The 13,548-nt window shown below is 32.6% G+C and overlaps 2 protein-coding genes across 2 annotated transcripts; both read right to left on the bottom strand.

Annotated features, from left to right (window-relative positions):
• Positions 1–5,260: 5,260 nt before the first annotated feature.
• On the bottom strand, positions 5,261–6,799 carry LOC148623375 (uncharacterized). The gene is made up of 2 exons (XM_088571133.1): positions 6,653–6,799; positions 5,261–5,910 (listed from the first exon to the last, which is right to left on the bottom strand). The coding sequence occupies exons 1-2, from the start codon at positions 6,722–6,724 to the stop codon at positions 5,542–5,544; spliced, it is 441 nt and encodes a 146-aa protein (XP_088427259.1). The 5' UTR covers positions 6,725–6,799; the 3' UTR covers positions 5,261–5,541.
• Positions 6,800–11,048: 4,249 nt separating this feature from the next.
• On the bottom strand, positions 11,049–12,000 carry LOC148623374 (uncharacterized). The gene is made up of 2 exons (XM_088565205.1): positions 11,826–12,000; positions 11,049–11,641 (listed from the first exon to the last, which is right to left on the bottom strand). Exons 1-2 carry the CDS (start codon positions 11,883–11,885, stop codon positions 11,153–11,155), a joined length of 549 nt encoding a protein of 182 aa, XP_088421331.1. The 5' UTR covers positions 11,886–12,000; the 3' UTR covers positions 11,049–11,152.
• Positions 12,001–13,548: the final 1,548 nt, after the last annotated feature.

Raw genomic sequence — 13,548 nt, 5'->3', positions numbered from 1 at the left:
TCAGCCAAACTACTAATAATACTATTAATTTGGATTTGCTGTTTTCGATTAATTAAGTAGGAATTAATGAAGGAGGGTTACTGAAAGCTTGGAAACTCCATATGCTGATAATTTATCAAGCAAAATTTCATGGGGTAGAGAGGCGAATTCCATAGACAGATCCATCAAAACTGCAACTATATAGTAGTTCTTATCTAGTGCTGATCGCCAATCTTCTAGCAGTCTCAGTCGTGTTATTTGACACCCATGGCACCTACGAAAAACACATAGATAGGGGTAAAAAATTGGAACAAAATATTTGCTTAATTTAGTTCCTTAAACTTTTTCATAATTTTTTTAACAAAAAATAGATAATGCACTGACAGGCCTGTAATTAGAGTTTTCCAAAGGGCCATTTTTCTTGTTTAAAAGTGTTACTTGTGTTTGTTTCAGTCTGTCTGGAAGAATTCCACTTTCTAAAGAACAATTTATTCAATTTGCTAACTGAGGTACAATTTCAGTTCTACTTTTAATAGCCTAAGCTGGTATAAAATCTACATGATTTTTATATGTTCATTTTTAAAAAATCTTACTAACATCACTTTCACCAACCATTTAAAAATCAAAAGATGAAGTAAATGAATTTTCTCTTTCTAATCTAACATTAACAATACTAGTCCATGTGCTGGGAGTGTTCACCGTGCACTCCCCCTCCCCGACTCATCAACTTCATGGTGATTTTCAGTTACCTTTTTACCTCCCATTACCGAATCGATTTGTCGCCAAAGAATATTCTCAGCTTTTTTCGCTATAAGCCTATATTTGTACCTCGTTGAGGCAAAAAACCAAGATTATGTTGACTCAATTGTTCGAGCATCTAAGTCTTAGGACTAGGACACCACATGTAAGGAAACTAAATATGTAAAGGTATCAACATGTAGCCCGAATTTGAGTAAAATGAAAAATATGTACACCTACCCAACCGAAAAATCGCTTAAATTGACATTTTTGTCAATGTCAAAACCCCTAGAGTATTTATGCTTCAGTAAAAAAATGGCTTTTTTTTTTTGGTAATTTCCGTTTATTACTATCACAATTGATATTTCTTGGGTACTTTTGACCACTTGTGGCGATTTTCGTAGACAGAATTTATCAAAAATTGTAAAAAATAATGCGATTTCCGATTTTTCCATAAAAAAAACATGCATAAATTTGACTGAACAAGTTATTGCTCAAGCAAAACATCTCAAAATTGGTATAATTCGACAGATAATTCATTTTTTCCTACATAATAAAGCCACGAGAAACTTATTTAGTAGACCGTACCGCACCGATAGGAAGTTGTTCTGGATTAATGAGTTGGGTAAGTTGCAATGCCTTACGGTTGTAATGATAATATAAAAAGTATTGGGAATTTATCTAGTCCAGGTCACAGTGAAATCAATGTAATGACGTTGTTCAACACCTATCCCAGAAATAAACGTAGCTATGGCCAAAGACGACGGAAGCCCAGGGGAAAGGATGCACCCGATCCTGCTACAGCATATTTACTTTCAGACAGATATAATAACCTTTTGTCTAGTTTGCAACAACATTTAGGTGTTCGTTACATTAGAATAATTTTTTTTCACTACCAGTCACCTTTCTGAAAGATCTGAGAGATTTCGGACTCGAGGAAGGAGGAGTCGACCCTTTTTCTATAAAATACAGATTTTCCAGCATTATATCTGACGTGGCCAAATTCCGCCTTTTTAAACCTGTTAAACCTGAACCTATTCGCGATGAGAATCGGAATTTACACATATTCCATTTTCCAACAAGGGAATATATACTACTAACATCAGCAATATTCTTCATCGTAAAGAGGGAGTTTAAAAAATTCCACCATATTTCAAAAATCAATCTGTTCCTGTTGTCTCTAACGCTACACTAAGACAATAAGTAGTAAAATTTTCAACCATAAAAAGACATTGCAGAATCTAAACATAGAGGAATACTTAAAGTACCCTCTGACATATGACTGTACTACTTCTCTCTTTAATTACAGTCCTTTTAGTCATGTCATCTTACGTTTCCAAAGGCAACGCACAATTAAACGTATTTTAGGCCATTTGGGCGAAAGAATGGTGTCAACTACACACTAAAATCTGCCCCAATGTGAAAGAACATAATCATTTATTGCATACATGAACTGTACACAATGTCTATCTGGCATTCACTATGGAGTTCTTCTTGTATCAATCGTATTGTCAAGCAAATATGCTTTAATTGTCCCAAAGACAACAAAATATTGAAAAAGGAAAATTGAAGAAAACAGATTATCACGCGTTTTAGCACGTAAATTGTATAGTTGTTTAAAATATGATTTGATTTTGTTTGTTATCATTATTTTTATACATATATATAGGATTGAAAGAAGCAACTACGATAATTAATTGGCATACATGTATCCAACACAATTTAAAAAATGCTAATCTACTATCTACGTATTGTGGGTTTTCATGGACATTTTAGTGGGTATGGGGTATCATTCTTTCGCTAAAATTGCCTGGAATACGTTAAATAATGCATTTACCTTAGCTTATTAGAAAGATTAGATGCTACATAGATGTGTTTGGATATGCAAAAGCTTGTTTGAAGTAGGGTACTTGAAAAAATTGCCAATTATTGATGAAATGGAAGAAAATATGAAATTCCGAAAATTCCCTTTTTCACGAAAAGCTCATTATTTTCATATTGAAACTGAAAAATACGCACCTAAAATGAGCAGGTATGTTGAATATATTGACAATAAAACACTAGTACCCAACTTATTTCTTTACATCGATTATATGCTAAAAATTAACATTTGGGTTCATGTTGAGGTACTTTTTTCCTGGGTAGGAGTAGCAATTGTTCACCTAAATGGACTTGGAAAAGTTCAATTATTTATTACTTGGACTCACTAGAAAGCTAGGAAACTTTATAATTGTATCAAAATTTACATTTAGTTCATGTTGATGTATATTTTTTTATGGGTAGGGGTAACAATTTCCATCTATTTTGGCTTGGAAAAGTTCAAATATTTACTACTTGAGCTCATTTGGAAGTTAACACAATATATTAATGTACTTTATCACACAAAAGTTTGTTTAATCTACGATATTCTGAAAAAATGAAAAAAAACAGGTGGTATAGAAGAAATTCTGAAAATTCCCTTTTTTCATTTTTATAGTAATTGTCACCCCAAAAGGATAATCTAAACGCCTGAATTGATAAGATATGTTGGGTACATCATTATCTTAATGGTGAATGCCCAAAATATGAGTTCTATGGTGTCAGGATGCTGAGAATGAGAATTCTGTTTGATACTAAGACCAGTTTTCAAGGGGTAGGGGCAGTATTTTTTAACATTTTTGGAAAAATCTTTTATTTATGTAGAAAATTTTATTATCTCTTACTAAATGATACCAAAGTTGAGACGTTTTAGTTGAGCAATAACTTGTAGAGTCGAATTTATGTGACTTTGTACGGAAAATCGAAAATCCCATTTTTCGAATTTTTTGATAAATTCTAACTACGAAAATCGCTAAAATTCATCAAAAGAATTCCAGAAGTATTAATTGTGATAATACAAAACAGAAAATACCAAATAAGCCATTTTTTACTGAAGCATAAATACTCTAGGGGATTTGACATGGAAAAATATGTAAATTTAAGCAATTTTTCAGTGGGGTATGGGTACATTTTTCTTTTTACCCCCAAACCCTGTGTTACCGCATTTTTCCTGGTACCATTGTAAAGCTGAGATATTGAGCTACATAATGATACCTATATGTGTTTAGTTTGTTCACACATGCTGTCCAAGGAGACTTAGACGCTCAAACAATTGAATCTTGACTTTTTGATCCGGTGGGGTACACATATAGGCTTATACTGAAAAAGAATCGGGGAATATTCTTTTGCGATAAATTGATTCGGTAATGGGAGGTATAACGGAACTTAATAATCACCACGAAGTTGATGAGTGGGGGTGCACGATAGACCCTCCCAGCCCATGGACTAATATACTTGACTCCCTCGTTGATAACAGGAGGAGCTATTTTTCAACAAGAAGTTGACATACCAATTGGCACTAACTGTGCTCGTATTCTAGCCGATTTGTTTTTATATTCATACAAGACCGGATTTCTTCAGAATCTCGTAAAGAATAGAAAATTAAAAGGGGCTAAATCCTTTACATACAGATATATTGATGATGTATTGTCTATCAACAACCCTTCTTTTGGTAAATAGTTGCCGTTACTATATCCACCAGAGCTCGAAATAAAGGAGACTACGTTTGAAATGCCTGTACCTAATCAGGACCATTGCGGTACCTGCTTCTCCTGTGGTGTAATATCTATTTTGCCGGATTTATTTTGAATTTGACTTAATTATTAATCGGATTAGTGTTCGATTATTTTGTTGTTACCCTTATTTCTTGATAGAATTTTTCAAACAAAGTGAAAAATATTATTCCTACCTCTAGAATTGGTCTAAGTATCAAATAAAATTCTCATTCACAGCATACCGATACCGTATAACACATATTTAAAATATAAGTTTTACGGTGTCCGTATGCTGTGAATATGTATTTTGTTTGATACTGAAACCAGTTTTCTATGGGTAAGGCACAGCATAGGGGCTTGCTCCCACTATCAAATATGCAGCCCCACTAATATTATAACTTATACAAGGGAGATCCCAAAAGTAGGAGTGCCTCGCTTCAACTCATTTAAAAAAATCGAATACATCACTATTTACTGCTCAGCAATCACTTGACAAATGGTGAATCTAATGAATAAACACAGGTATCACCATCAACAGTGGCGGATCCAGAGTTTTAGATAAGGGGGGCTCAAAAAAAAAATTATTGACAGGATCACCGGTGAGTATCACGAAGTGAGTGTTTTGCATTTGACACTGTTCTTTAGAATTTTTATACTTTGCAATAACTGACAAATAGCATTACATGGCATATCATGTATTATGAAAGTATTTTAGTAGCTTAATTCATTTTCCACATGTTCGATGGAGATCAGTGTTTTTGTATGTGGCCCATGAACTAGTTACACTTACATGGCCCTAACCTTTGTCCTCGATTTTTAACTAGTTGATATATTTTATTGTGTTTACTGGTAGTTATTGGTGGGATAATGTGACCACGCAGCGGTACGAACAGGATGCCAATTAGTCTCCATTCATGTAAATAAAAACTTGATTGTATTGTTTTGCTTTGTAGAAAGTTTCAAAAATAAAATAAAAAAGTTATAGATTTATTACAAACAGCATCCTGTCGGATCCTTATGATATTTGAGCAACCTTCAAATGCCAATAAATAGTGCATGCATTTCTGTTCACCGTAAACTTTTATACTTGGTTATAAAATCCATCAAGATTTTAAAATAAAATATGAATCGTTAATTGTTACTAGAAAACATTTATATTTCCAATCTATTCACAATGAATCAGAACTTAAAGAAAGGCAATAAAACAAGAACATCGCCCTCTCAACGAACTAAAATATGTAAATTGAAACAGTCATGACCAGTCGCTCAGTGTTCCTTTGCCATACGAATTGGCACTAGACAATCTGTTTGCTGCTTTGTGGTTTACATTGTCATCCAACCCAGACCGGTAAACGTTTGTGGGTCTGTCAGAACTCGATACGTTCCCATAATTCCTCTTCCCTTTCTTCCTAATAATAGGGGATTCGTCTGGTCTTGGTGGAGCGCTACATCGTCCCTGCAGGATATTGTATAAGGCAAAGCCAGTTCCAGAGACTAATAAAGAGCTCATAGCTCCTACTACTCCGACCAAAACTTCATTACTGGTTACTGTTTGTTCTACATCCACAGCAGTACCAGATACATTACACCGACAAAATGTTTTTTGTGGGAGAACGCAGGGCTGATAAAAAATAAAACAAATGAGTAGAAACTATATCACACTAAAATGTTCCGCGGAAGAACGATTTAGATTAATTTGGGGGTAGATATTTCCTAACAACAGCGCTTTACAATTTCCTTCATTCTCTGCGACAGACTGCAATATACTTAAACGAATGGTTTAGTTCAATGGCAATAAAACCCTATCTAGAAGTAATAAGTATCTTCGGCTTCAAAATAATAATAAAAAGGAAAAAACAACAAACGGGATTCATACAGAAATATCGTAATTACTGTTGAACTTGTTGAATACTGTTGAAAGAAAACAATTTTTAAAGATGGCCTATCACATTTGAAACCATGCATTTTTTGTAAGTCCATTGTTTGTTCGGTATAATAAAACAATTACGGCACTCTAATTGGGTGAATATCCAAAATTGTCAACCTCATTAAGGTTATTCCCCTCGGGTAAAGCCCGCGGGAAATACATGTAACCCTAGTTCGGGTTGACAATTTTGGATATTCATCTTCTCAGGTTGCCGCAATTGTATATTAATGCGAAATCTTCACAATAAAAAAGTTTAAAAGTATAATTACCAAGTCATCGTATTATTTAAGAAAATTATCTTCTCATTCACAGTTCACCCTTTTTACAGTACAATTGTGCAGAAAATTAAAATTATAGATATTGACTACAATATACAGGTCTGTTTATATATATATATAATATGTACATCGTAAATCATAAGTAGCAAGATTCCCACCTGCGTTTTAGATTCTGCATTGTCCCAAGTAAAGCAGCCAAAGGCGATAATAGCTCCAAGAATCCGAAACATTGTCTTTGGTCTGTTTATTGCATCGGGTGTTTGTTATCAATGACGTCAGAATTATTTTGGACATATCTTGTTGGTCCTATCAATATCGATTAAAGGCTAATACATGACTAAATATGAGTATTGATTGTCTGTGAATGATAAGTTCAACATGAGTTTGGTATCTCATGTGGGATCATCTTTACATTTTAATGAACATAACAACGTAATTTTACATTCCAACAGAAGTAAGGACGCGGTATGATCTTCCTGTGGGGCACGTATTTATTAAAATCACCTTATTTAACTTAAAGCACTTTTATGTGACCCTGTTTTTCCTTTTTTCTGCAAGTTGATTTAACTAATTGTTATACAATACATGTATAAATACTAGTTTTCCAAACGATTTCTAAACAACTTGTTAATCAAATCAGCTGGTTTTGAATTTATCCGGTTTAACAATCTTAGTTTCTAATCAGCGGTTTATAATTCTCCTATTTATCTACTAGTTACACCTGTGAATAAATGTTTTAACAAGTATAGTATTTGTTTCTAAATTGTGTTTTACAACAATGGGTAAAATAGTGATTTAGCTCAAAGATTTTTAGAACAAAAATTGAGGTACAGAGACATGCATGGTGATTTGATACAGGTTTGTAAGATTGCGAAGAAAATGTTAGGTATGAAGAGATATCGTGAATCATGTTTAAGAGTTTCGTTTGAAATTATAATTAAGATCTTCATTGATTTTCGTTTTGATGTGTCAAAACAAGGTAGAACTTGCAGGTGCTCTAATTGTCTGCTGAGATGATATATTGAGAAAATATCGATATTCAATACAAAACGTTCACGCCGAAGTACTCGAGATCAATGAATTATGTCCAATGATAAAGCAAAAAATCTTTCGTATTAAAATATGCCAATAACGAACGCATATTGAAGTTTATTTAATCAAACAAATAACAAGTGTTTTAAAAAAATAAGGACACATATATCAAAATTGTCAGGAGAAACTTTTGACGAAAGAAAAATGATATAATTGCGCCAGTTTACCTGTTAAATATCTTCAGAGGTAGTTACATCAAATATATTACTTATGAACACATAAAAAAATGCCACACTTGACAATATAGATCTATATCTAGATCAGTAGAAAGTAGCGTATTTGTCAATGTTGTTTTAATAATATTGAAGAGGAACTTCATTTTATACTTGTTTGTCTTTTTTATTAAGATTTAAGAAAGTGCTTATCAAACCTTATTTTTGGAGAAAAAAACTTCTGATTACAGATTACTACAGCTATTTAATCCAGAAAGTGTCCGACAATTGTGCACTCTTGGAAAATTTAGAGCTTATTAAATTTGAAGTGATTTTCAAGAGTTTACTTGTTACTTGTGTACTACTGTTACTTACACTACTTGGTAGTTTACATGTATGGTACATGATAAATTTACATTTATGTGTTAAAATGTTCATGTATGCTATATTACTTTTGTCGTGTCAAATTGACCTACTAGTATATAGCACTTGGTAAAATAAAGAATAAAATAGACTCAATTGCACTGGCGTAAAAGGAGATCGCCCAATCCAAGAAGAGCAGAGCTGGTTATTTTTTCTTATCCGTGAAACTACGATACACTCAAGTTTGTTTTCATGTCAGACTTGACATTTTTTATCAATCAGATCAGACTAAATACAGTCTGCATTCTAATTCAGGAGTATTTTCTTTATATATATTACCGATGTGAAATAGCAAAGCTTTAACTATTAATAAATGAAATTCTGTTTCCTATGACTTATATGTTACACAGCAAGGTGTGTAGAATTGGATAAAATATGACAACAAATGTTTACTATATGACATCACATATCCAGAGGATGTTACCTACTTGATGTTTGATGTAATCCATGCGATATTCGTTTCCCAGAGAATGTTGTATATTAAATTATGGTCCATGCATATTGAAAATATAATAGCTAGTGCAAAAAAAAGCCTCTTAATGTATTACGAAAATTAAAATTTCAACTGAATCGTAATATTTTAGAAAAACTACATCTATTATTAGAATATGCCCCTGAAGTATGGGACAAATGTAATGCTTCACTCTCCGGAAAATTAGAGCAAATCCAAACGGAGGCGACAAGAATTGTAACTGGGTTACCCGTGTTTATAAAAAATGATAACATATATACAGAAGTAAAATAGGAGACACTAGAAGAACGTCGAAAACGTAGAAAATTACAAATGCTCTATAATATCGAACAAAAGCATGGGTTTTAAATTATTATTAAATTCATATTTATATAATTATTAAAACCAGTCTGGTGACTACAAATTTTGCTGTTATTTGCTGAGAGTGGACCTTGCTGTCCATTTTAAACAACTTTCAAAATATAGCTTTTTCTGTATAGCCCCAGTCATTGATATCAGCTGTAATGTTAAACAGAGTGATGTATGCCGTACTGAGCTACATGTCTCATATCAACTCTTATTTCTTTCTTATTAGTGGAAGTCGGCTCTATTCTGGAGTAGGTAGAAACTTTTCCTTTGAGATTCTGAAACTTGCCAATTCTTGCCTTGATATTGCCATTTGTTATATTGACTATTCCTATTTACTATTGCCTAGAGTTTATTTTTTTAATCCCCTTTATTACCAATACTTTCTTTTTTTTCTGCGTCATTGAGGTCTTTTATATATTGTCTATATTTTCCGATTTCGTCGTATAATTTACGCAACAGTGTTGATTACACCATACACCAGTTTAGATTAGCTAGTACTGAAAGTTTTTTTTTCACTCAACAGTTAGAAACTGGAATCAGCTGACAATAAATGCCAGGAACATAAGAAAAAAAACCATTAAAGAACAACAGAAAAAAACTGATTATTTCAATTTTAGTGACAAGAAAGTAAATGTTATTTACACCAGGCTCAGAAACATGTGCAGTTCCTTAAATGCCGATTTATTTCATATAAATGTAGTCACTTCCCCTTCTTGTAGTTGAGGAGTTGCGGGCAGCATCCATTAATTTTGAAGATTGCGTTTACTATTTTACGGAATGCAATTTGTATGATGAAAATAGAAATTTCCTGATGGCCCATTTAGGCGGTTTTAATTTCTGACGTGACGAAAGCCTTACATGTGATGAAAATACAAATACATGAGTTTTGCTTGTATTCATCACTTCATCAAAAGAACAAAAAATTCTGAATTTTAAAAACTATATTTACAATGATTATCTCTTGCCAGATTCCGCCTTTATCGAATTTCCCAGTCTTAGTTTCATATTGTTAATGTTGATATTCCTTTTTGTTGTTGCTTTTTAGTTATATTGAATCGCCGTCATTATGCATTATTTCGTAATCTTTGTCTGTATGGGATAGGACATCCATAATAATGCTACAACTTGAGTCCAATCCACTTGCTTGTACTTTTGAGCAAACAAATATATTTAAACTGATTGCCAACATTGTACCAAGTTCAAGAACAATCTTGTACATTAAAAAATAGCAAGCATACTTTCGAGACTTGTGAACCGCGCATTGTTTTATCGTAGCATACTGGTATGATCTTTAACTACTAGTATATAGAAGCAATACCAATTTCTTATCAAATCTCTGTGAAGGGGATCTGTATTAACTAAAAACCATCTTCAATGATTTGATATCTTAGTAATATCTATAACCCAGTAAGTTAGTTTATTTTAAGGTTTAGTTATTATTTTAATTTTTGGTGAGTATTGACATTTTTATTCTGTGTCAAGATTATTACATAAAACATAGGATAGAAAATTCATGAACGCATAAGATGCCTGCTAGAAGAGTGACAAAATTTGGTTAAACTTTTGAAAAGTTTAGATGAAGAAATCTGGATGTAGTAGTTTTAGTTACATACAGAGAGTCAGACAAGTTGTTGTACACACAAGAAAATTGGACGAGATGCGAAACAAATACACATATGAAGGGGCTAGAGGTACGTCACCGTCATTAACAGATAAGGAGTATTTTATCTTAAATTAATAGTACTTAATTTCCCACTGAGGATCAAGAAATTATGGGACAATGTTGATTGTCATTACTAACTTTATTGAACATAAATTTTGACTAGTATATTCCCTCTGCTTAAGTTGGAACCTCGTCGTAATTGAAGACCAAAAATCATCCAAATATCAAGAGTTGTTATTATTTTTTTTTCAGATGCTGTTTAAATGGATGGCTACTGATTCTGGAGATAAACTTCATGACGGTAAAAAAAAAATGTTGGCAATGATTGGCACACAGCGCCCATATGAACTCCAGTAAGTTGATGGTAAACGGAATCTCCAAATTATTTGTGAATAAGAATCATATCGAAGTACTTTAATCTTTATTTTTGAAATCTTGAATGTAGATGTAAATAAAATCGATTAGGCTTTATTTGTTCATCTAAAGAAAAACAGGCCCTTGGAAGTCATTAAAACATCCAACTATTTAAATTATCTGAATTGGCTGAGAGTGGTGTTTTGTTGGATAAAGATGGTGGCATACGTCGAGTGTAGGACCATTTAGGTGAAGACAACCCGTCATTTGGAGTAGGAGAGTCATATTGGGATCTGGCATCAATGTCCTCGTCCAGTTCAGCGTCCATGTCGTTCAACGAAAGTGCTGTAGATTTACTCCAAGCACTTACTCGTGACGACGCTCGGGTAGAATTCGTGGCAGGTGATCCAGTTGGTCCACTTTTAGTCGGTTCAGAATTTTCTGATACGTCTGTGTTTTCTCTTGACCAACCACCTTCCGGTAAATTGCCGGGCCTATTTTGTATTAGTCTCCATATTCCAAATCCGCTTCCGGCTATCAGAAGAGGACTAAGTGCCCCGACTGTCGCAGCGAGAAATTCTCCTTTACTCTTAAATAGAGATTCGTCACTGAATTTACACGAACAGGCTTTACTAATTCCACACTGAAAAGAAAATTTCGATGAATTTTTACTCAAATCATTTCTGAACAGACAATAACATAAAATCAGTGTAACAGATATATGGATGTTTAAAATGAAACTTGGTCTTTTCTTTTATAGTCATGAATCCTCGGAATAAATAGACTTACGTCTCTTATAAAACGTTAGTTTTGTCGTGATTCCTTACCTGTTGAGTTGCTAATGCTGTGTTACATACGACCAAAAGAACAAACACGTATATAGCCATTTATATCCAGTTTCGTATGCTTCCTTCCTTAAAATAATGAATAACTGAATACTTGATAAAGTTACAAAATCAATTTTGTATTCTCGTTTAGAAGATAATGAGATCCAGCTAATTCCCCTGGTTTTAAATAAAATCAATTTACATATCAAATCGTATCGCTTTTCCATATCTTAACTTGTTACCAAATTTTCTGTTACAAGGAAGTGTCCAGTTTTTCGTGGATCTATATATTTTTAAAGTATTTTTTATATAAGTAAAGATTTAAAATTAATTATAGAAGGCACGCAAAGTTTTATTCAAATACTTCTCATTATTGAAGTACATTTATAAATACCCCAATTACGTGCATTCTCTAGGTACGTGTACATTTATGTATGATAAATACCCAAATCATTAAAAAAAATTTTGTCATCGTGCAAAATCATACAGAAGTATGTGTTTTCAAAAAGCAAATAGCGTTGGAAATGATGTTAAAGTTATCTTTAAATTGTTTGAAATAAAATTTCCTAAACCATGAGTGGTAAAATTAAAAAACAAACATCTTTAAATGGTTTATTCCTGGTTGTCCCACTTTTTGAACATTTCATATTCTGATAATTGTGGGTTTGGGAACATTTGGCACATTCAGTTTGCGGGAGGTTTTCATTCAGAGTGGTTTACAAAATCTATTAGTCTGCGATTAAAAGACCAGTTTCAACAAACATGGAGATCCGACGTAGAAAACTCGCATAAATGCTTTTGTTATAAATTGATTAAAGAAAAATTTGAATTCGAAAACTATTTAGATATTTTACACGAAAAGGATGCTATTACTCTTTGTAGATTCAGAGTAGGCAACCATAGACTACCAAGCGAAACAGCAACTTGGCAAAACTTTGATAACTCAAGTTTATGTACCTTATGTAATAATGGAGAACATGGAGATGAGTTCCATGTCATTTTCCAATGTCTCCATTTTTCGGACACGAGGAAGCAATTTTTAAACAAAAGATATTTAGAGCGAGTGAATGTTCTGAAATTTAAAGATCTGTTTCAGACAAAAAACAAGCATGAATTACGAAACCTATGTAAATTTGTTAAACTCATCGAAATTGATTTTAAAAATGTTTCTCAAGGTTAGTCCTCTACAATGCCACTATCTGAAATTTGTCAAAATGTGTTAAAATGTTATTTACTTAATCTTTTTTTCTGTTATCTTATTCTAGTTTCCACAATTGTCATGCGCTGAATATTTATGTATTAACTGTATTGTCTTCTCTGTACTGTAATGGTGTTTAGAGAATAAAAGAATCTGAATCTGAATCTGATTGTCACAAACAAAAATTCGCGTAGTTCAGGGTAGAAATTTGTTAAATAAACAAATTAATTATTGTTTCTTTAAAAGATTAGAAAAAAATATTTGTTGTCAACTAATAGTAGTTGTAATTCTGATTATTTAATGTTTTCTTTCATTTATAACACAAAATATACCAAAAAAAGACATGAATGACTCAGAAGTGCTATAAATACGACATTGAAATCATGAATTTATTAAAAAAATGTGATATGTGAAATTATGAATTAAAAAAAAATTATTGAGATCAATAACTCTTGCAAAGTGCTAATTTCATGTACAATCTATACAAATTTTATCACAAAAACGCAACATCTAAATGAAAAAATT

This window comes from Perna viridis, chromosome 2, assembly GCF_037379345.1.
Source record: "Perna viridis isolate PV_CMFRI_1.1 ecotype Kerala chromosome 2, ASM3737934v1, whole genome shotgun sequence".
Classification (NCBI taxonomy): Eukaryota; Metazoa; Mollusca; class Bivalvia; order Mytilida; family Mytilidae; genus Perna; species Perna viridis.
This window is presented reverse-complemented; position numbering and strand designations above follow the sequence as displayed.